Raw genomic sequence first — 23,782 nt, forward strand, 5'->3', positions numbered from 1 at the left:
GCTCCGGGAGCCTCGCTCCAAGCCACGCCCCCGGCAGCCCGCCAGACTCCCAGCGCCTCCACCCAAGCCATGCCCCTAGAGTCCCTCTGTCAAAGCCGCACCCCAGAACCCTCCATCGCGGGCTCCTTCCTCCTCCCTCCCCTCGGGCCCCGCCTCCTGTCCGCTGGCCCCGCCCCACAAGTGCCCCTCGCCGGCCCCTCCGCCAATCCCCACAGACACTGACCCGAAGGCCGCTCCCAGGAGGCGGGGCCGAGGCCTCCGTCCACTCCAGGAGCCGCACTGAGGTGGCGCCGGAGCTGGCCGCAGGCCCGGGGCTTAACTGCGGCAGAACGGTGGCCGTGACAGGTACGCTGCCCGCCACTCGCTCCGGAGTGCCCACATGGATGGGCTCCCGTGGAAAACAGGAAACATCCAGGGCACTGTTGGGCAGGCCAAGGGTGGCCGAGCCGGCTACGAACAAATAGACAGACAGACATGACACAGGTGAGCCTGGCGGCCCTGGCCCATGCGTGTGTGTAGGCAGGTGAAAGTATGTCCTTCGCGGGATCCACACCTGCTTAGGCAGGTGTGGGGCTGCTCCTCCCCCCAGGCCCCTGGCTTGGCCCACCTGGGATGATGAAGGCGGTAGCGGGCAGGTGAGAGCTGGAACCTGGGCTGTCTCTGGCCACCAGATGCACGTTGACCTCTCCTGTGGAGGGCCCCTTCAGTGTCCTCAGCATCTCCATTTCGGCATTCCCCTCCATCCTGGTAGGCCTACAAGCTGAACACGACCCCCACGGTGATCAGGGAGGGAAGAGCCTTCTTTGAGGAGGAGCTGGTCACCTTGTAGAGAAAAGCCTCAGCCCTGAGGAGAGCACGGTGTCTTAGGAGACCAACACTAAGTCTGGCTCCTGGTTCTAACCAGGTCACCCAGGTGAGGGCCCTGGCCAGGCCCTGCCTCTCCCCCGGACGGGAAGATGGGCATGTGTGAGGGTGCTTTGTAAACTGTGATGTACAGGTGCACCACTGACTCTGGGAGTAGGTCTCAGGCCAAGGTTCTGTCTGGCCAGCTGTCAATGACAGAGCTCAGGCTAAGTCCAAACTCCCCTCTTCTCAAGCCCCACCTCCAGCCCCACTAGACTCTTCTTCCTGTGGGGACTTAGAGCACTCAAGTACCAAACTCACTCTCAGTCTTAAGGTCCATTTTCCTGGGAGGTCATTTTCCCAATCACATTCTTTGACACCCCCTGGCCCACAATCCTTCCAACCCTAAGCACAGAGTGAGCACTAGAAGGTCCGCTGAACAAACGCACACATGTGAAAAGCAAAGATCTGTTCTTGGAGAACCCAGATAGTGCGTGACTCTTCCATATAATAAAGCAAGGGCAAGAAAGTATTTAATAAAGAGGTGGGTGGATAAGTAAATATATGGGGAAAAAAGACCTAATGATGTAACAACTATACTTAATAAATATCTATCATTTACTTAACTCCTAAAACGTATTGGCCACTGCCCTAGTGGCTTACCAGTCCAGGAGAATTTTCTGTGATGATGTAAATGTCTTATGCCTACATTGTCCAACACACTAGTAGCCACTAGCCACATATGGTTCCTGAGCACCTGCAATGTGGCTAGTGTGAATGAAGAACTGAATTTTTAAAATCTTAATTCAAATTAAAATTTAAATAGTCATAGTGGCCATCGTTACTGTACTGGACAGCAAAACTTTACAGATATTATAATTGGCCTGTCGCCTCTATTTGCAAAACACCTCTCAGAGTCTGACTTCTCTCCATCTCCTTGCTGCCTTGCAAGTCCCAACTCCCATCAGCCCTCCTTGGACTTCAGAAACTGCCTCCTGCCTCCTACAGTTTATTCTGCAGTAAGAGAAAGCTTTAAAAAAGTAAAACAGGGGCGTGGCTCAGTGGTTAACCATCTGCCTTCGGCTCAGGTCATGATCCCAGGGTCCTGGGATGGAGCCCCACGTCGGGCTCCCTGCTGAGCAGGAAGCTTCTTCTTCTCCCACTCCCCCTGCTTGTGTTCCCTCTCTCACTGTCTCTCTCTCTCTCTCTCTTTGTCAAAAAAATAAATAAAAATCTTAAAAGAAAAAAAGATGTAAACCAAATCACATAATTTCCCTACCTAAAATTCTTCCATGGTTCTCCACTGCCCTTAGAATAAAATCAAAGAGGTTTACCTATAGAATCTGACCCCTGTTTTCCTCTGACCTCATCGTCCGCCACCTGTTCTCCACCCCTGACAAATACTGGTTTCCTTCTACTCACTAACACACATGTTCACTGCAGAGCCCTTGATCCTTGTTCTAAACTCTGCTTAGAATGCTCCTCCCCAAGCTCTCTGCTTGGCTACCTGCTTTCCATGCTCCAGGCCTCAGCTCAGTGGTCACCTCCTCAGAAGAGGTCTTTCCTGGCCACTCAGTTTAAGCAGCACACCCCTCACCCATGCCGCTACTGCTCATCCCATTATTGTGTTTCTTTCCCTTGCATCCTTCATCATAATCAGTAATGATCTTCATTTACTTATTTGTGTGTCATTAGTCATCCCTACAGAAACCTAAGTTCCATGAAGGCAAAGACTTTAATCTAAACGTCTTGTTCCCTGCTATAGAGCCAGCCCCTGGAACAGTGCCTGCACACAGTAGGTGCTAAATAAATCTGTGTTGGATTTCAGTAATTTCAACTTGTTAATAAAAAGCTCTGGGTGTGTGATTGATTCCTGGTTGCTTTAAGGTGTTGACAGTCCTTGACAATGGCTTGTGGCATTAAGTTAAAGGAAAACATGGCCTCAGCTCAAGACAGACTTAAGACAGTGTGAAACTCAGCTCCAGGGGTGCCTGGGTGGCTCTGTGGGTTAAGCCTCTGCTATCGGCTCAGGTCATGATCTCAGGGTCCTGGGATGGAGCCCCGTATAGGGCTCTCTGCTCAGCGGGGAGCCTGCTCCCCCCCCCCCCGCTGCCGCCTACTTGTGATTTCTGTCAAACAAATAAAATCTTAAAAAAAAAAAAAAAAAAAAAGGAAAGAAAGAAAGAAAAAGAAACAGCTCCAGAGCTTAACTCATGGGGCTCTGAGTAAGAAACTTACCTGACTGAAGCCTCAGTTTCCTCGTGTGTAAAATAAATACAGAAATGATATCTGTCTCAAAGGGTTCTAGTGAATATCACATGTAAAAAACGGGTAAACTCTTGGTAGCAGCAGGTCTTCAACAAACACCAATTCACTCCCTTTTAACAGAAATCCCAGGGGTGCCTGGGTGGCTCAGTGGGTTAAGGCTCTGCCTTTGGCTCAGGTCATGGTCTCAGGGTCCTGGGATCGAGTCCCCACATCGAGCCCCGCATCGGGCTCTCTGCTCAGCAGGGAGCCTGCTTCCCCCACCTCTCTCTGCCTACCTCTCACTCTACTTGTGATCTCTGTCAAATAAATAAATAAAAATCTTTAAAAAAAAGAAAAGAAAAGAAATTCCAGGGAGCTGGGTCACTTCTGGTAACATAGAAGCTGCCTGCTAGCAGAGGGGGCTGCTCTCTCTCCCACCTCCTCCCACCTGCTGTTCCTGTGCACTCGTTTACTTTCCAGCTTTTCCTCTCTAAAACAGAGAGTCCATCCTCTGTATTATATCATCAGGTAGGTGAAGACTAGATATATAACCTGATTAATGAAGGCAATACTCAAACCAAGGTGTGTTTCCCTTTGTTAAGATTGTAAAATAGAATTCCCTGAATTTCAATTCTAATTATTTTGCTTTTCACAGATGATGTACTTGGACCACTTTTAAGTTCTTTTAGATAGAGTCAATCTTTTTATTCAAAACCTTGGCAGTCACTGAGAGTGCATGTGGTTACTCCTGGAAGAACTCTGCTCCTGTTTCAGAACCTCTCACATGTTTTGGGGATGTCCAGAAAGGGAGGCCAGGGGAATGGCCTTCTGCTCAGGGTTGTTGTCGTTGTTTCAGCAAACACTGGAGGGCTACTAGGTGTCAGCTCCATTCTGTGCTCTGGGAATACAGTCTCAAACCAGACAAAAGTGCTCTCACGAAACATATTGTAGAAATAAGGGGTGAAGTTGGGTTGGAGATGTAAACTGGACAGCCGTTGTGGATAGCTGGCATTGAAAAGCACAGAACTGAGTATAAAGAAACAGGTAGGAGCTTTGGAGCTCACCAAGATTTATAGGTTGGGAAGAGGAAGATCTGATAAAAGAGCCTGCCTTCAAGTCAGAGGGAATCCAGAAGAGTCTGAACTTCTGGAGGACACAGGAGGAAAGTTTCAGGACCGTGGGACTGCTCAGTGTGAAATGCCCCTGACAGATCAAGTCAGATCTTGAGATCTGACCACTGACCAAAGGAGTCACTTCGGAGGAGCTGTGGACACATAAACCAAATTGGAGTGGGTTCTAGAGAGGGATCCTGGATTAGCTCAATGTTTACTGAACACCTACTATGCACCAGTTACTGTTCTAGGCAATGCAGATTTGTCACTGAACAAAACAGACAAAAACCTCTGCCCTCTGCGACAGACTCTACATTCTAGTGGAGAAAACTGATAATAAAGTTTGCGCCTCACAGAAGAATGAAAGATAGGGAAGTGGAAGCAATGGGACTGACAACTCTGTCAAGGAGCTGTGATGTCAAGAGGAATGCATGGAATTGGGGGACGGCTGTTTGGAGAGTGATGTGGTCTCAAGGAAGGGGCGTGGTGTGTTTGTTGTTGTTTTTTAAAGATTTTATTTATTTATTTGTCAGAGAGAGAGAGAGAGAGCGCGCGCACAAGCAGGCAGAGTGGCAAGCAGAGGCAGAAAGAGAAGCAGGCTCCCCGCTGATCAAAGAGCAAAGCAGGGACTCCATCCGAGGACTCTGGGATCATGACCTGAGCCAAAGGCAGAGGCTTAACAGACTGAGCCACCCAGGCGCCCCTGGTTTGTTTAAATAGGAGATATTAGAGCATGTTTGTATTTGATGAAAATGAGCCTACCGAGAGGAAAAAACGGTCAGTGAAGGGGAAAAGAATAATTCTAGAAGACAAGTCCTTAAATATGCAGGAGGAAAGAGGAGCCGGTGCATCTGAGCTGTTGGGACCCATCACATCTACTTGTGGCCTCCTGGCTCGCGGCACCCACTGCTTACGTGTCCATCCTCCCCAGCTAGACCATGAGTTTTTCTGAGGCCCATACCTGCCTTCTCTGTGATCTGAATTCACTCTTCCTCTCCCGCTGCCACCCCTTGTGTTTGCAGCTCATGCAGCATTTTCATAAACATCGTCTCACTCGGCACATACAGCAGCACAACCAGTCTGCAATGGCTCCCAGGCCCCAGCCACGTGCTAGGAAGCCATCTACTCCTACCCTACGGCCTGATCACACCCTCAGAACCCCACTCCTCTATCCTCTGCACACACCTCTCCACATCCCATAGGTCTGGAAATATCTCAAGCAGCCTCCCAGATCCAGCTTGAGTGACACCTCTTCTTTGAAGCTTTCCCAGAATCCACCCCCAAACAAAGTTAATCATCCCCTCCGCTGTACTCCACTCCACCACAGTCTAACTATGCATTAACTTGTCTGTCTCCCCCAGGGATGGAACAAAGCTGCTGACGTGGGAAAAGCCTGACAGGCCCGCTCAAATCGGCAGTGCATGAATGAATCAGAGAGCTGGGAGTAAAAAGTGGTCAACAGTGTAAGAAACAATGGTACTGAAATTCATAAAAGGTTTAGCCATTCTTGCCTTGGGGGCTGGAATTCGATCCACCCCTCCCCAAGCTGTTCGGGGACTCCGGGAGGAGGGGATAAAGTGGGAGGTCCCAGCTGCCCTGCAGGTTGTCAGGGGGCAGTCCTCAGCTTCTCTGGGAACTGCCCTTAGCCAGGGGAGCTGCCTCGCCCAAGTGCCCTCTCCTGGAAGCAGCCATCCTGTTAGACCAGCTGATAAGGGGAATGAAGACCTCGCCCCCTAGCCTCAATTTGAGATTTGTCAGCAGCGCCCTCCCTGTCCACTCCAGAGCTTCCCCTGGGACAGGCTGGGGCCTGTCCCAGGCCATTGGCTGTTTAACTTCTGCCCACCACCTTGCTGTCTTCCCTGTCCTACAGGTGATATTCGCAAGGGCACTCCAGTAAACCTGCGCTCACATCTCCCTCTGGGAGTCTGGTTCCAAGGAACCTAACCCAAAATACCCATTTGGGTCCCCGGGCCAGAGCGGTGTCCGGCCCATAGCATATGTTCAATAAATATTTATTGCATGAGGATGTCCCTGTTTATTTTCTCGTCGTCTCTCTGCTAAGGTTCCTCCCAACCGCCTGCCCTTCAAGGCCTCGTATACAACAGACGCTCAATAAAAGCCCTGGCTATAGGGGTTGGGGGCGGGGAGCGACACACACTCAGAGCCCCGGTCTGACAGAGCGCCGCAAACTTGGGGCCACCCCCCCGCAGCTGCGGCCGGGGCAAGCCGCTCCGGGTCGGGACCACCGCCCGCGAACCCTCGGGGAACCAGCACACAGGGCTGCGGGGGGGACGGCCACTGACCCGTCAATTCCGCGCAACGGTTACTTTTTAAGACGCCAAAATGGCGGAATTCTTTTTATTCTTTCTCTTTATGGCCAAATAGTAATAATCCCATTTCCCGTTATAAAAATCGGAAATCAGTGGTAGGAAAAAGAAAGTTTGCCAAATGACCCATTTCCTAAGAAACCTCAAAGCCCGCCCTCTACACCCTCCGTCGTATTAATGGAAAACTCTTAATTGACTGCATTTCGCTAAAATCGGAGCCGCCGCCTCCCCCGCTCGCGGTCGCGGCCCCCGGCCCCGCTGCCGTTGCCCCCGCCCCGCCGCGCTCTGCCCGGACCCCTTCCGCTCCGCTCCCCTGCTCTCCTCCCCAGCCCGCGCCCCCCGCCGGCGGCGTTCGCCATGGGCCGCGCGCTGGGGCCGCGCACCGGGCACTGGCGGCAGGGCGGGCGGCGCCCCGCATTCCGGGCCGAGCCCCCGCCGAGGGCTCCCTACCTGCGAGGCCCGCCCGTGGCCGCCCAGCGCCGAGCTGCCGTCCGAGACCCGCGCCGCGCGCGCCTGCGCGCACAGGGGGCGGGCCCGCCTCCCTGCAGGACGCGGGGCGCGGAGCGCGCGCAGAGCGGGATCGGGGGGCGCGGGCCCGGCCGCGTGGGCCTGGTGGCCTCTCCCCGCCGCGACCAGAGGGCTGCGCAGGCGAGGCGGGTGGGGATTCATCCTGCCCTCCGCCGTCCGCGTCACGGCCAGCAGCGCGCAGGGGGCGCGGGGCCCGCCGAGCCGAAGAGCGAGCCTGCCGGCCCCCGGCTGAGTGGTCAGTGACAAAAGACGGGGTTGCGCTCCCGCACGCACGCCGGCTGGGTCGCTGAGCTGTCCAGTGCCTTCCCACCGCGACTGCTCCATCCCCTCCCTGGAGAAGTGGAGCCAGGGAGCGTCCGAAAACGGTCCCAGAGGGGGCGAAGGGCTTTGGGACCAGAGGATAGGAGGCCCAGGGCGGCGGGTTCCGATTCAGCCCCTGACAGGCATACAGGGCCTTATTAGCCGCGCCTGCGTTTAGATGACCTATTGCCATGGCTTCTAGAGTGACCTGGAGGACCTCACCTTATCCTTCCGGTACTTCATTTCTCCATTTGTAAAGACTCACTGCTTCATGGCATATGGTTCCCGCTGCGGTGTTACCTTGAACAAGTCACTGCCGCTCTGTGCTTAAATATCCTTGATCTAACTAGTTACATCTCTGTTGTTGGTTCTTATAGCACAAAATACCTCCTTTCACACTTACCACAGCTGTAGCTTCACATAGATTTGTGTAATTGGAGAGGTTAAGAGACTGCAAGCTCGGGACGCCTGGGTGGCTCAATGGGTTAAGCCTCTGCCTTCGGGTCAGGTCATGATCCCAGAGTCCTGGGATTGAGTGCCCCATCAGCTCTCTGCTCAGCGGGGAGCCAGCTTCCCCTTCTCTCTCTGCCTGCCTCTCTGCCGACTTGTGATCTCTGTCCATCAAATAAATAAAATCTTAAAAAAAAAAAAAGAGAGAGAGACTGCAAGCTTTGAGACATTTTCTTGTATCCTTAGCACTAAACTGGATACTGAGGGGGTGCTCAATAAATATTTGCTAGTAATACGCTGCATGCAGATAACAGGGAAACTCCTGGTATAGCCTAGAGCTGGGGGCCCCCCTCCCACACAAAAGGATTAAACCTAATACCTTATTTTACAGAAGAGGACATTGAGGTCCCTTTGGCCTAAGGTCATGGACACAGGTCAGACCTCCAGGCTCCTGACTTAAGTCCAGATGAGAAAAGAATTCCTAATTAATCATAGACAAATTCCCCAAATTGTGATCATCGGGTTTAAATTTATGCAGACTTTATTCTGGTTGCTACACCAACGCATTACATGTGTTCTTTCTTGCTGCAATGTCAATTTTTAATCACATCTCATATTATTGGGAACAGAACAGCATAGTTGAGGATGCTGGTTGCCATAACAATAGTGGTCTCTTCATACACACCAATACACACACAGCCATCCTCTTTTTCTCTCATCTCTACCCAGACTGCTTGTTCTAGATTTTCCAAAAGATTTATTTTAGGTATTGGATTATAAGAAAGTGATGAAACTACACAAACACATGGCTTCTCAATTACAAATGTGTCTTACAGTGATTCAGACAGACAAGTGGAATCTGAGCTAGCAGGATGCAGGAACCAACAGGAATTGCTGAGACATCATTGTTCTGCCCATTAACTGTCTTAACAGGTGGTCCTAGCACTTTCAGTAGTCTTGCTTTGTTGAACATCTTCAGGGATGGAGAGCTCCTCCCAAGCTGATGGGATTTGGGGATGGTGGCTTCTCCTAAGGCCACCGTTTGTTCCGCTGTTCCAGTATGCCTTCAGGAGCAAGGAAGCAAGTCCTGTCCTTCCCTCAAGTGACAGACCCCTCTTGTACAAGTCAAAAACCTCCACTGTCTACTCCAAGTTGAACTTCTACCAAAGAATGGACCCAAATTTGTTTGAAATGTTAACAGCACTGGGAAAATTGTTAAACCCACATCTGTTTCTACAGAATTCACCATTGAGGCAGTCTATTTAGGAAAATCATCAAAATGTGCCCTTTTTGTTCAATGTGAACATCCTTCTGGTTACAACCTGACAGACTTTACTAATAGGGAGACTTTTCTAGCATAAACACCCCAGATTCGTGGGTAAAATATTACAAGAAAAAAAGCAAACAGAGGAGGAAGAAGAGTAAATTCATGGCTGAAAAGGGTAACAGGAAGAGCCAGAAACAAGAGGGAAACAGAGCCATGGAGGTGGGGGTGGCCTGATGTCTCTCCTGTCCTGGAGGTGGTTATTGATTAGAGATGGGGACCAGATGCTAGGGACTTGGGTTTCATCACACAATTAACGGCAGGAGATGGGATCTTAGGTCTAGCCGATACTGGGAGTAGTATGAACTGAAACCAGCGTTAAGGACTGGACACTTCTCATACACAGACTACGTATTTGTGAGTCCATAGTGGGAAAGGCAAGGGAGACCCAAGTTCCCAAACATGATCAGCTTCAGGTCTTGCTCTCCCCGACGCATGGCTTTCTTACTCAGAACTTCATTGATAAAATTTTATTTGGCTTTGGGAATGGAAGCTTATGTTTGTAATTGCTGGAACTTGTTTCGGTGAGGGGCAGAGCCTCAGCTATTTCCCTTACCCCCATCCTGCTAAACATTTGAACCTTGTTCTCAACATACTGATAGAATTCCTGACACAGAGGTGCCAACAAAAAAGAATCACTCAATCAAGGCTTATTTATTTTTGTGGAACAAATTAGTGGCTTAGAAAAGCACAAATTACCTTGTAGTTCGTGAGGTCAGAAGCCCAAACTGGTTTTCACTGGCTCTCAAGGTATTCTATTTCCCAGTACCAAGGACTTTCTTCCCAAAGAATTGCTTGTCAGTGGGGACAAATACCACTTAGGAAAGGTGATCCAAGATCCTGGTCGCTGTACAAGGCAGTATGTTGCTTTCTTCTGGCTCTATCTGCTCCAGGTCATCTTCTGATTTCATTTTTCAGATACCTTCATGTCCTAGTGCACTCGGGCTACTAGGACAGAACACCAGACAAGACTATGGCTTACAACAACAGAAACCTATTTCTCCCAGTTCTGGATGCTGGAACATCCAGATCAAGGCGCTGCAAATTTCATGTCTAGTGCAGTTTTCCTGGCTTCACAAATAGCCATCACCTTGCTGTATCATCACATCGGGATTAGGCTGCCACATGAATTTTGTGGAGAGATACAGAGTCCATAGCACTTCCCAACACACAATCAGCTATTTGGAACTTCTTCCACTCAAGGAACAAACACACTGGCTTTCTGGTACAAGCCAGGTACTTGGACAATGTTAGCCAGATATGAGGGTGGCAGAGTGGGTGGGTATGTCCCTCAGAAAAGCTTATCTACTGAGAGCTAAGAATAAAGTTCCTTGGTGTACTTGTTAACTCAAGAGAACTTTTCCTGGCTTTGGATTGCAAATGAAAAAAGCAAACTTCATCAAGTGCGTGCGATGTTTTATACTTTATTGAAATAGGAAATATTTACTTTTTTCTGTTAGGGTCAGGACAGGAAACACGGCATACACTCTAAGTAAATTTGAAGAGAATTTAATAAAGGTTCTGTTTTTAAAGGTATGCGTCGGTTGCTGGAAATTCACAACTGTTAGCAAAAGATCACTGGGGCTAGGAAAATGGGACAGTGGTTATCAGGACTTGTACAAAGAGGGCTGTATGTAGAAGACTGTATGTCCTTCCGATGAGGGCCACCAACCTAAACTCCAACCACTTCCAACCTAAACTCTACAGGGAGGGAGCTGTTGGAAGTACTCCAATATTTAAAAAAAGAAAAAAAAAAGTCAAGTATCTCTTTAGGCAAAATGAAATAAGCCCCTAAGTTTTCCCTTTTCATTCGTCTGCAGGTTGGTGGATTTAGGCTGGGCTGTTGTTTCAAGCTATAGGTGGCTGAGGCTAACTGACAGCTTGGCCCCACCAGTCTCATCTCTTACCAGCAGGCTTACAAAGGGTATTATTGTCATGGTGATGACTGAGATGCCAAAGACCAAGCCCATTTGTACAAGTGCTGCTTAAGCCTTTCCTTGTGCTGCAGTAACTACAACTTTGGTGGCTTACAAGAAAAATGTGTTACCTTAAGAGTTGTAGAGATCAGAAGTCCAAAATAAGTTGAAGGGCCTGTTTAGCCTGGAGAGGACCTTCAGAGTCAAGCTGTGGGTAGGCCTGTACTCCGTCCAGAGGCTGTAGACAATTTAGTTTTCTTGCCTAGTGGTCCCTTCCATCTTCAAGGCCGGTAGTGTAGCATCTTCAAATCTCTCACTTAGCTTGTTTTCACATCAACCTTTTCTGATCTTTTTACTTTCAACCTTCCTATTGTAATTACACTGGACCCACTTGGATAATCAAGGATAATCTTCTCATTTCCAGACTTTAATCACATTTACCAAGTTCCTTTTTTCACGTAAGGTAACATAGTGATAGGTTTACAGGATTAGAAGGCAGTCATCTTTGGGGTAAGAGAAGGGTAACATCTGGTCTATTTAACATGTTATGCCTGCCAAAAATCCACTGGCCAAAATCAAGGGACAGGTGGTACTCTGCTCATAAAGCAGGGGGCGGGGGGGGGGGGAGATTTATAGAAATATATGTAGATCTATGAACAAATCTGGCAAGGCTCTTACAAGTGTTTACTGAATATGAGTTTGGACCATTATGACTCAGGATATTACACTGATCAGCTTACTACAATCACAGCCACAGTTATCGATGCTGGGTCTGCAGAGGTATGTCATCTATAGCAAAGGTGAACGAAAGCTGTAACTTTTAAGATTTTACTCATGCCAATTACAATGCTGTTGTGTACTCTACAACCACACTGAAATTTATGCTCTGAATTTCCTTCTCCCCCTATTCCTGTTACCCAGAGCAGGAGAACACATTATTTGCTTAAACACTCTGAAGGAGCAGAAGATATTCTTTTTTTTTTTTTTTAAAGATTTTATTTATTTATTTGACAGACAGAGATCACAAGTAGGAGAGATAATACAGGCAGAGAGAGAGAGGAGGAAGCAAGCTCCCTGCTAAGCAGAGAGCCCAATGCGGGACTCGATCCCAGGACCCCGGGATCATGACCTGAGCTGAAAGCAGAGGCTTTAACCTACTGAGCCACCCAGGTGCCCTGTGGAAGATATTCTGTAGGGATATTAAAAAGATTCCTCACTCCTTTGCCAGAACTGACCCAGAATTAAGCTAAGCATCTATTAGGGCAAGGTGTCCCCATACTACGTGCTCGTTCTGAGCAGTTTATTCATGGTTTCAAAATTGGTATTCATTCATTCGAGAGTTAGAGCATGTGTTGCACACATGCACAAGCTGGTGGTGGGTGGGTGGGGGGAGGACAGAAGCAAAAATAAACTCTCCATCCCAGGACCCCAGGATCAGGATCCAAGCTGCAAGCAGACACTTAACCAACTGAGCCACCCAGGCACCCCTGCTCTGAGTAGATTAAAGCAAATCTGGAGTGCTGTCTCTAACTAGCAGGCCCTGCTCTGTAAGAGGGACCTGACCACCCAGAATACAAGGAGACAACAGAGATGGTTAGGGGCTTTAAAACTGCCACACTGAGACAGCTGAGGGGATGTTTAGCCTGCAGGAGAGGACCTTCACAAGAGCAGAGACCAGTAAGAAGCAATTAACACCCAAGGGCCCAGGTTGTGCTTGCTAAATACCGTTTCCAAATAAAGATAACCTGGGTTCATTAGAGAAATGGCTGCTTCCACATCTGGGACTAGAAAGTTTAGAAATCCCACCATATTAGAAAGCAAGGAAACTGATAAGATTACTAGGGCTGCTTTGAATGAACTCAGGAGGCAACCTGAGTTGACTTCCACTGACTAAAGATAGAAAAAGGCCACACCAGTAAGGAGAACTGCCATGGATTGAAAGAAAGCTGTTTAAAATCATGAATTCATGGTTTAGTGAGCCTAGGCAAAGATCATCAATGCCTCCCAACGACAAAAGATATCCAAGTAGTTTTGGGAAGGAAAAAACCCCCACCAGAATCTGACAAAGCCTCTAGAATAATGGATCTCCAACTTGAGCATGGACCAGAATCATTTGGAAGGCTTATTATAACACCACTATGGCTGGGCTACAATTTAGTTTCTGATTCATCTAGGGTGGGGCTTGAGAAAATGCATTTTAAACAAATTCCCAGAGGATGCTGCTGATATTACTGGTCCACGCACACTCTGAGAACCACTGTTCTTAGGTCCAGAACATGCTAGATGATACCATGAGAATGCAATCAGCAAAATCAAGACTTAGAAACTACTCAACAGTGACCATGAACAAATATACTACAAAGAAGAAGAAACTGAGGTGACTTAAGATGTTTTTTAGAGGTATACAGTGAACTACCCTCAGCTGGAATGTCTAGGATTTCCTTCAAAATTACCTGGGGAGGAAGCAGACAGATCTATATTGTTAAAGCCGAGTAACTACCCAAGTTTCACCACTATTCTCTATTTGGTGTCTGCAATCTTCTAAAATCAAAAGAACAGCAATATATTTAAATAGCACGCTCAAAGCTGTTTAGGATAGCTAGAAAGTAGTAGTGGTCAATTACTCTCATACTTGGGCACCATATTCTGCAACTCTGCTTTGCCTACCTTCTCCTCCATTGGCTAGAAATGTTAAAGTTTGACTATTTACAGAATGTTTAGTAAGAGCAGCTAATCTTTAAGGATCTGCCAAGAGTGCTTGGGTAACAGCATTTACCCCCACAACACTAGAGGGCACTATTTTCTATGTGAGGCCGCAGTTTATTTTCCAGTTCATCTTTGCCATCTCTCATCTATTTAAAGTGGCCTTCTGGGCGCCTGGGTGGCTCAGTGGGTTAAGCCGCTGCCTTCGGCTCAGGTCATGATCTCGGGGTCCTGGGATCGAGTCCCGCATCGGGCTCTCTGCTCAGCCTGCTTCCCTCTCTCACTCTCTGCCTGCCTCTCTGCCTACTTGTGATCTCTGTCTGTCAAATAAACAAATAAAATCTTTAAAAAAAAAAAAAAAATAAAGTGGCCTTCTGCTCCCTTTTTGGCCCTGGGCTAGAATCACTCTCCTGCTTTCAGGGGTAATGGGGTATTATCTGCTGCCAATAAAGCTCTCCCTTCAGCAGCTCTTAAATTTGAAAATGACTGGCTCCCTCTCTAAAACCAAAAACTCCTTCTTTTAACTTTTTCTTTTTAAGGTTTTATTTATTTATTTGACAGACAGAGATCACAAGTAGGCAGAGAGCCCAATGTGGGGCTTGATCCCAGGACCCCAAGATCATGACCCGAGCTGAAGGCAGAAGCTTTAACCCACTGAGCCACCCAGGCACCCCTTCTTCTTTTAACTTTATAAGACTGTCTATTCACAGAATTAGTGACTTACAGGTTATTATTACAAAATGACTAGATATGGTGCACTGAGCACAGTCTCATTCTTGTGATATTCCTGCTAAAAATGCAATCACGAGTAAGTATCAGACAAACCCAAATTGAGGGAAAATTCTACAAAGTTAACTGTCCTCTACTCTTCAAAAATGACAATGTCAAGAGGACCGGTCTAGATTAGAAGAGACCAAAGAACCAGGACAACAAAATGTGGCAAATGATCCTGACTAATGTAAAGATTATTAGCAGGCCACTAATGAAACAGAACTATGGACCATGGAGTAGAAACTACTGATGCTATTTTTGGTATGCACTGTAGTTACATAGACAGTGTCCCATTACTAGGAAATAGTTTTTAGGGATACAACAGCAAGATGTCTCTACTTTCCTAGGATTCAGGAAGAAAAAAACCCAAAAAACCCATGTAAATGAAACAAAGTATAATTAATGAATTTGAAAAGGGCAGTTTTTCGTACAGTTTTCCTATTTACCAGAATAATTCTGCTTGAAAGCATGTGCATTCTGTACTTTCTGAGCCTTCCTCAATCTAATTTCTTAAGTGCTTTTCACTAGGAATTATCTGACACACATTTTTTTCTAATGCTTCAAGGCTGTTAGGAACTGAGCTAGGCTTTAAATCCTACCTCTGCTTATAAATCGTAATTCTAGGACTTCCTTAGAAATGATACTGATAATAGGTATAAATAGATGGATGTTAACAGTAAAAATTTAATTACAAGTAGTTTCCTAGTGTTTGAGCTCCAATACTTATGTTACTTGTCTTTGTAAATTCCAGTGACCTATGATAAACTACCTGGGGACTATCAATTTTTCTAGATTTGCATTTCCAGAAGGATACACAAAAAACTAGCAATCCTGGTTTCCTCCAAAGGGTCAAAGGTGGAATTTGCTGGTATTAACTTTTATGCTTCTCTTCCAACTTCTGAAGGAACCACAATTCCTTCCTGCTCAAGTATAAAAACTTAATCACTAGGGCACCTGCATGGCTCAATTGGTTAAGCATCTAACTCTTCATTTCCACTTAGTCACAATCTCAGGCTCCTGGGACAGAGCCCCCAGTCAGGCTCTTGAGCTCAGTGGGGAGTCTGTCTGGGGATTTCCTCTCTTCCACTTGTCTGCTCTCTCTACAATAAATAAGTAAATCTAAAAAAAAAAAGTTAACCATTTATTAAGTACTACACTGTGGGCCCATCTGTGGGCTGCTGTTACACAGCCAAGACAATCTAAAGCTATTGAGGACCTATATCAATTACATAATCCCATCAACTCATCCTTTTAGCACACAGAAGCATACATGGTATTAAACATACATATATATATCCATCTTATTCCAGAAGTGGTACTGCTTTAAAAAGTTCAAACTTTAATGTTCGTAAATTTACCAGGTACTAAACTATGTTAAAACTCTCTATATTCTCATTCTTTGATATTTAATGTTAAAAGTAGTATTTTTCATTCCTGCCACATAAGCCAAGGGATTACTTCAATAAAACAATGTTGGTACTGAAAAAGTATGTTTATACATTCAGGAATATACTTGTCAGTCATTTAAAATAGCAGATCTCTAAGTAAAAACAAGTTGTAGAATACCACTCATGGTAAGAACAGCTTGTTGGAACAGATTTTAGGACCAAAATCTAGGCACAGACATATTGTTAATAGCAGCTACCTTAGCCAAAGGGCTCTAAGGAAAGACACTTTATGTTCCTAAGTACGTATACTTTTGTAATTAAAATTAAGTCAAAATTTAAGAACATTTGGGGCGCCTGGGTGGCTCAGGGGGTTAAGCCTCTTTGACTCAAGTCATGATCTCAGGGTCCTGGGATGGAGCCCACATCCGGCTCTTCTGCTCAGCAGGGAGCCTGCTTCCCCCTCCCCCCCAGCTCTCTGCCTACTTGTGATCTGTCAAATAAATAAATAAAATCTTAAAAAAAACAAAACAAAAAAACCCTTAAAATCATTCAAGTGCCACAGGACTGAAATTGAATAGTGACAAAACACTTTCTGAACACAAGGTAATTAACAATGTGAAGTTTCCTAAATGTAAACTGCCAAGTTTAGAGTGCTCCAAGTCCTAAATGAAGGAAATTAGATTAAGGACTTTGGAAAAGGTGATTAAAGCTTCCTACTTTTCCTGAGAAATAATTATTATGGAAAATGTTCAATCACTACAAGGTAACAAGTAAATTTCATGTGAAAATAAGGCAAGACAATATAAAAAAGGTTTTGTATGCTTAATTCTTCACAGTAGCAGATAGTACTCATTATGGTACTAAACACTTCCCTCTTACTAACCTTTATTTTTATTTATTATTTTTAAAGATTTTTATTTGACAGTGTGAGCGAGCACATAAGCAGGGGGAATGGCAGGCAGTGGGAGAAAGCAGACTGTTGAGCAGAGAACGCTACATGGGGCTCAATGCCACGCCTCTGGGATCTCGAGCTGAGTGGAAAGTAGACCCTTTAACTGAGTCGCCCAGGCATTCCTAACCTTTGTTTTTAAAGATTTTAAAGCAATCTCTATACCTAACATGGGGCTCAAACCTACAACCTTGAGATCGAGTCACATGCTCCACCAAGCCAGCCAGATACCCTAGATATTAACCTATCTTCACAACTCATGACTTATGCTTACCATTTCACCCATAACATTCAAGATTGACTGGTAAAGACCTTCCCCCAAGATAAGCCATATACTATGTTGATTCTAAATGCAGGTCTCTGGGGGACTGAAAACAAGGCCCTTTTCTCCTACTCAAGTCAGGAATGGCTTGCCAATGGCCAACTCTAGTTCAAAAAACCATGTGCCAAATGTTTGGCACTAAGTGGGAATACAAATAAATTCAAAACGAGCCTTTCCCTCAGTAAGCATTTTATTGAGGAGATAAAGCATAAAGTGGGTTAACAAAGTGGGAAAAAAAAGATACCAAGATGAAGGTAGTAACAACACAGGACTGGAACGTAATCACAGGAACTGGTAGGACTCAAACTGGCCTTAAAGGCACTATGGCGTATCAAACAACATTATCAGGTAAAAGAAAGGGGAATCCTCATGTTGCTCATTTCTGTTTTTGCTGTTTAAATTCTCTATCCAGCCACAGATGTACACATGGCATGTTGTAGACTCTCAGATTCTACTTATAAGTTAGCAAGGAACTAAACATTTCAGTTAACTCTGCTCTTAAGTGGGTCAGTGTTCCAGGGTTTCAGCATATCCAATGATGTATAGGTCCACAGGTATGGACTAGGACTAGGTTTTCACTAAGTTGGTCTTTACTACTACCAGAAACTTATGGGTATAGGCATTTACCTTCCAATTACCCACTTTGGGGGCAGCTAACAACATACACAAAACCTATTACCATGTGATGTTACACTAAAACAAGAAAGCCCAGTTGAAGGATGACTTTACAAAGTCAAATTTCACATTGTGATATTCCCCCCGCTTCCTTTTTAAAAGGCTGTGGTTTTAAAAGCTTTTGTTTTTTCCCTGAAAACAAGAGACCTTTGGTCAAAGCCAATTCTTAAACCAAATTTTGAAAGGCAGCTGGAGATGTGCCTCTTCATGTAAGAGTTGTAATTTCTGTTCTTTCAAGTAGGCAAAATAATGAACTACGACTGCAGACACCAGTGTCTTCTCTGAAATCCTGAAGTTTATACTGGAAAAAAAAACCCATTTCATATGAATATCTAAATTTTAGGAAGTAAGAACGTAAAGAAAATAAGGTTATGGAAGAAGCATCAATCTTTTGGGGCACTATATTCCTAAGAGTAGGTTCTAAGATTCTGTAACAGGAAGCCCAGAAATTTCTCAATAACAAGTCTTTTTACTCATTATCAAGTACTCCCAGCTACTCTGATTCAGATGCCTAAAATCTTTGACTCCTTTTTTTTTTTTTTAAAGTACCTCATTTTATCAGGTATGCCTTCTGGATTATATGAACCTATAAAGCAACTCTAGATTATCATGCTTTCTAGTCATACTTGCGCCATGAGCACCGTACCATCATGCCCTATTTATATAGTACAACCCAGCCCTTGATACCTACAGTGACAGCTCCTAAAAGATAGAAAAGCTGAGTCAAATAACCTACATCTCAGTTCCAAACCAAGGTTAATGAGTGCTTTAATTTCATTGAAAAGTACCTGAACAAAAAGATCTAAGGTCATTCATTTCTCAAACTGCAATTTCAACTAATTAGGTCTACAAATACAGGAACTGGTTACCCAGTACCTCCTAGAAATTTGCAGTATAATTTGGCTTCCATAGCATATTACACTACATAATAAAGTACAGAAAGGTTAGGGTTTATCTATGTAAATCCTTTTCAAATCAACCATTATGTCCTAAAGTTACAGGGATGATCTAACCCATTATTACATAACCTCATCAACTGTAAGGAGGACTGACTGTTGGGTAAATTTTACTTTAATAAGCAACTGATTTTACCAAGCAACCTGTTAAGTGCCTGTTAAATGTAATGATCTTCCAGCAGAAAATGCAGTATTTGCTTTTCTACTTTGAACAAGAATATACTAAATTTCCAATCAAAGAAAGGCTACTTCCATTTTTATGTAACAAACATTGTAAACCACAGAACCATACTCTAACAAAACACTAATTACACTGACCACTTCCAGAAAATAGAATTACTAGGCTAAATGGGATCCCAAGTGTTAAGAACTACTTCTTCCAAGAGTTTGAGCAAACTTAAGTTTAAAAAGTTTCATTATTTAAAACCTACTAATTTAGGCAAAATCATGTAACTGACTACAAAATACCTTTTATTTTTAACTTAACTCAAAGGGGCAGATAGACTTTGGCAAATTTGATTAACAGCACAAATGTTATCCAAATGGAATAATTTATTGCTGGTCTGAGACTTGCCTTCTTTTACACTTATGTAGAATTTACACTGTTTCACAAAGAACAAATTACCAATATTTAAAGGAACTTAAGTGACCTATTCAGTAAGGCAATCAACTTGGTAGCAAATTTTTATTGAAATCTTACATAACTCAAGCTTTATAAAAAGCCAACATAATTGAAAATCGGGATCTCCCTCTAAAGCCTTAGGTATTCAAAGCTTGAAACGGTTAATTTAAAAGCAAACAAAACAACAAAATCCCTGCAGCAGATCCTGCTGAAATACTTAAAAAAAATCTAAATGAGCTTAATCTTTACAAAAGTTATTTTAGCTCAAAAGCTATAAAATCAAAGTTATCTTAATTCTACAAAGAAGGGAGAGGGTCTTTGACTTCATGCCACCATTTCTTTAGAACCTCATTTTTTTCATCAAATTTGGCCACAAATTAAATTTCTGTGTGCCCCATTTTCAGGAGATTCCTCTTGCAGAAGAGGCCAAGTACAAACATGGAAGAGTAACTGCCTAAGCAAGTAGGAAAGTGTTCCATAATAGTGTGCAAAGAATATAGAGTTCTAGGTTAATCTCTGGAACTCGATCTGGACCGTGATCTTGACTTTGAATGAGATCTAGAGCGGGATCTTGAGGCTCTTTTTGGTGGAGGGGACACGGATCGTGCCTTTGAGGGTGGGGCAGGTAGGGGTGAATTGGAACGAGACTGGCTTCTTGATCTAGATTTTGACTTTATATCACCTTTTCCATTTTCTTTGGGGGAACGAGATCGAGAACGAGACCTGCTTCGAGATTTCTCATACTCCTTAGATCTGCTTCGAGAGCGCGAACGGGAGCCCCGATCAGACTTGGGCTTTGATTTGCTTTTTGATCTAGATTTCCTGCCTTTTGATCGAGAACGTGATCGACCTTTGCTCCGAGACCTGGATCTGGACAAGAAGAGTCGATTTTTTTTTTCAGTACCTTGCCAGAACACACAAACACAGTTAACAATCAGAAAAAAAAACTGAACAGCTTATTATTTACCGGGAGCGGCTTTTTGAGATACTTCGAGATCTACTGCGGCTGCTCCTGCGACTCCTACTTCGTGACCTTCTTCTAGACCGTGACCTATAACCAGAAACACAATAAAAATCTTAATCTCAATACATCGCAAAACGAACTTTTGGGTCATTTACAAAAAATAATACGCAAACAAAACGTAATCGTTTACTACAAATTAAATCCGCCTGAAAGCACCCTGGAAAAGAACCCAATGATGCACAATAAAAAGGACACCAAATACTGAACTTATTTCAATTAAGTTCCAATTCAAGTACTGCCATTTGATTTTCCTCTACTCTTGGTAAGTACTGTTTCCTCCCCTTTCCCCTCTTTCAACAAATTACCTTGATCTGCTTCCAGAGTAAGATCGCCTATGGCTCGTTCGTGGTTTATCCTCAATGAGCCTAATATTCCTGCCATTTATTTCTGTACCATCCAGTTTATCCAGAGCACGCTTCATGTCAGAGTAGGAACGGAACTCAATCACGCCTTCATTTGTGCGTTCTTTGTGAGCATCCGCATAGGTTACTTCACCTGCTTGTCTCATGAAATCCTAAGAAAGCAACAAGACTGGTCAAACCTAGAAACGTAAAGAAAAAGATCTACATACCGTACTCAATTCTCAGAAGTAAAATGAAAGAAAAGCCTACCTTTTCAACATTAGTCATATTATTTTTATCTCAAATTATAACACATACCTTTAAATCTTGCCAACTGCAACGACTAGAAAGGTTTTCTACAATAAGCCTGAATTCTGTACGAACAGGTGGTCCGTATTTGTCTCTGCCAGAGGTTCTCCGACTGCTGTATCCACCTCCACCACCTTTATCACATGAAGAGAATAATTAGATGCTTTGTAATGATAGGGATGCATGTTTTCTTGAAAGTTAGTACAAACATATCAACTTTTATTTACTGGAGTAGGACTTTGCTATTATATTGCTAAACCTTCGATACAGTTGTGATTTGCCATAAATTAAATTAAGGGCAAGTCAAATAGACTAAATCCAACTAAACTTCTCCTACAATCTGTTAGAGAGTGACTGCTCCTTTATTCAATTTACCTCGCTAAGTTTTATTTTACAGAACATTGTAAAATATAAAACTTAACTGATTACATGCATTTCTACATTTTACAAAAATGTTTACTAGTTACACTAAGTACTTACATCACAGTGTGAGGTTTTTGGTGGTGGTTTGGCCACAAAACACGCAAGGTAACAGTCACCTAGTTCAGATTAACCAGTTTTGTCTAACCCTTGGAATCCTCACCATCACCCTGCGTCTAATGGCAAAAGGCTGCTGTCGTCATGGCTTCCGGTAAGGTCAGCCAAAGGGTCATAGGGCAAGGGTCACACAATGTATGGAAAAGCCAAGGCCAATCAGGAAAGGCAGTCATCTTAGCCTCAGTGGACACAGCCTCAGCCCCATTGGTCACTTTCAAATTGAAACATCAAGGACTTGTTAAAAAGTTTGAATTCAACATGCAACAATTTCAACATCAACATTTAACATAACCAAACCCCTCCCACCTCCTCCCAATAACATGCCCCAACTAGTTCGAATATAGCATGAAGCTCATTTAAGTCTACTTTGTGGTACTATACCACGTTACTTCAAAACAGCATTTTCTTTGGCCCCCGCCAATTTAATTAAATCTAAGATCTAAACTTAACACCCTTCCCCTGACCCCGTCCCCACCCCCCACCCCCACCCAGCCTGCCCTCAAACTTCTACACTAACACATTCCCATTTCTAGCTAAAGCACTGTCAGGTAAGCAAGGGGAATATAACAAATACAGCCATCCCTCACTTCCTCCGTGGGCAGAGCCCACGACAGTGCTGACAGGGGCCCAAACCACCCCCCTCCCAACTTAGCAAATAACCAAAAATAAGAAAATGTAACCCGCCCCCTCCCCAAACACCCCAACCCTGGCTAAGCAAAACCCACAACCCAGTCCCCGCGCTCCGGCGTCCCGTGGCTGCCCCGGGCAGGCGCGAAGGCAGCAAAGCCCGGGGACACTAATCAATGGACCCCTGCCACCGCGCCTGCCTGGGCTGGGAGGCCCCACCCCGCCCACCCTAAGCCTGCGCCCACCCTAAGCCCCGCCCCCAGGGTCCCAAGGACGCGGAGCGCGCGGGGGTGGGACTCACTGCGGCTTCCGTAGCTGTAGCCGTCGCGATCGCGGCGCGGACCCCGAGCGTGCTCCACGATCACGCGCTCGCCGCAGAGCTCTTTGCCGTTCAGCTCGTAAACGGCGTCGTCGGCGTCGCGGGAGTCCTCGAACTCCACGAAGCCGTACCTGGGGGCGGCGCGAGGGCCGGGAACCGGCAGGCGTCGTTAGGCCGAGGACGCGCACGCGCGCGCTCCCACTACCCGCGCGCGCTCCCGCGCCCCCGCGCCGCCGCCATCTTGGAGGCCCTGCCACGCGGCGCCGCGGCCTTGGCCCTCTTCCGTCCGGCAGAGCCCCGCCGCCGCCGGACCCGGGGCGTTGCGGGAGGACGCGGGCGCCCAGGCCCGACTCACCCATTTTTGAGGTCTATTTCGAGGAGGCGGCCATAGCCACTGAAAAAGCGCTGAATGTCCTTCTCCCGGACGTTGTAGCTAAGGCGTCCTATGTAGACGCGCGGCATGTCCGTGGCGGGCAGGGGCCCCGAAGGCTGGCTATCGAACAGCGGACCGCAAGTCAAAAGCCGCGGTGCGGGTGCGGGGACGGCGAGAGCCTGTACACGCGCCTCACACCGCAGCGGCGGCCGAGTCCAGCCACACAATGGTGCGCGCGCGCCAGGGTTACGCTATAAGGGCGGGCGGGCTGGGGGGCGGGGCCGGCGCGTGACGTCAGCGCGCAGCGCGTACCCTCCCGCGCTGGAGCCCTGGGCTAGGGGGTGACTGGCAGGTCCCCCGTCCGCGAGGTTTCTGTGAGGTGAGGTTCTGTTCGCTCACACTGTTTTCTGCGCGCATCTTTGTAAGCGCAGTGTCCCGTTGTCGAGCCACAGACTTGTTTTCTAATTTGTACTTTCTGCAAAACTTCCTCTCGGTGACTCTCCCGGGACAGGCGCTCGGGAGGCCGGCCGGGATGATTCCGGTTTTTCATTGGTTCTCGAGGTTGTCACACTAGGCCTCTGTGGTCTCTGATTGGCTCCTGAAAGCGAGGCTGCTCGTTTCTGCCGCTGGTGCGCTCACGGTCCCCTTGGCGGGGAACCGGCGCGCGGGGCGCGGATGATTAGCTCATTTCACCGCTTTCTCGGCTTGAGCTCCAAAGTCGCTGTGTCCCGGTCGGGATCGCGTTGTGAGCGCCCAGCCCTACTGGTCTCTGTCCCTGGTGGTCTCACTCACAGCCATCGTCAGCCTTGACCGCCTCGC

The 23,782-nt window shown here is 46.2% G+C and overlaps 2 protein-coding genes across 10 annotated transcripts in view; both read right to left on the bottom strand.

Moving 5' to 3' along the window:
• Positions 1 to 7,846, bottom strand: part of L3MBTL1 (L3MBTL histone methyl-lysine binding protein 1) — a 35,935-nt gene extending 28,089 nt beyond the window's left edge. For 7 of the 8 annotated variants that reach the window (XM_032350606.1, XM_032350608.1, XM_032350607.1 and 4 more), the window contains exons 1-3: positions 6,980 to 7,845; positions 608 to 760; positions 224 to 450 (exon numbers count right to left, since the gene is read on the bottom strand). In XM_032350606.1, the coding sequence (XP_032206497.1) occupies positions 224 to 450; positions 608 to 760; positions 6,980 to 7,550 (951 nt within the window). In that variant the 5' untranslated portion in view covers positions 7,551 to 7,845. Of the gene's footprint in view, positions 1 to 223; positions 451 to 607; positions 761 to 6,979 lie in introns of all 8 variants that reach the window. The other variant, XM_032350605.1, reaches the window with a different exon arrangement.
• A 9,506-nt stretch (positions 7,847 to 17,352) lies between these two features.
• On the bottom strand, positions 17,353 to 23,220 carry SRSF6 (serine and arginine rich splicing factor 6). 2 transcript variants are annotated; one of them, XM_032350625.1, is made up of 6 exons: positions 22,946 to 23,208; positions 22,573 to 22,721; positions 21,117 to 21,241; positions 20,763 to 20,971; positions 20,401 to 20,484; positions 17,353 to 20,303 (listed from the first exon to the last, which is right to left on the bottom strand). In XM_032350625.1, exons 1-6 carry the CDS (start codon positions 23,050 to 23,052, stop codon positions 19,943 to 19,945), a joined length of 1,035 nt encoding a protein of 344 aa, XP_032206516.1. In that variant the 5' UTR covers positions 23,053 to 23,208; the 3' UTR covers positions 17,353 to 19,942. The 2 variants fall into 2 exon arrangements, with proteins under 2 accessions (XP_032206516.1, XP_032206517.1); XM_032350626.1 differs by lacking the exons at positions 17,353 to 20,303; positions 20,401 to 20,484; positions 20,763 to 20,971 and adding an exon at positions 21,588 to 21,855 and having other exon boundaries at positions 21,130 to 21,241; positions 22,946 to 23,220.
• Between the last annotated feature and the right edge of the window lie 562 nt (positions 23,221 to 23,782).

Source organism: Mustela erminea, chromosome 7 (assembly GCF_009829155.1).
Source record: "Mustela erminea isolate mMusErm1 chromosome 7, mMusErm1.Pri, whole genome shotgun sequence".
In the NCBI taxonomy this organism is placed as follows: domain Eukaryota; kingdom Metazoa; phylum Chordata; class Mammalia; order Carnivora; family Mustelidae; genus Mustela; species Mustela erminea.

Bases quoted from the DNA above. Each gene is read 5' to 3' on its own strand.
- SRSF6 (XM_032350625.1), bottom strand. From the start codon at position 23,052: ATGCCGCGCGTCTACATAGGACGCCTTAGCTACAACGTCCGGGAGAAG. The intron at 21,242-22,572 runs GTGAGTCCCACC...CATGTGATAAAG, and splicing joins CTACAGCTACGGAAGCCGCA to GTGGTGGAGGTGGATACAGC. The intron at 20,485-20,762 runs GTAATTTGTTGA...TTCTGGTTATAG, and splicing joins TACTCTGGAAGCAGATCAAG to GTCACGGTCTAGAAGAAGGT.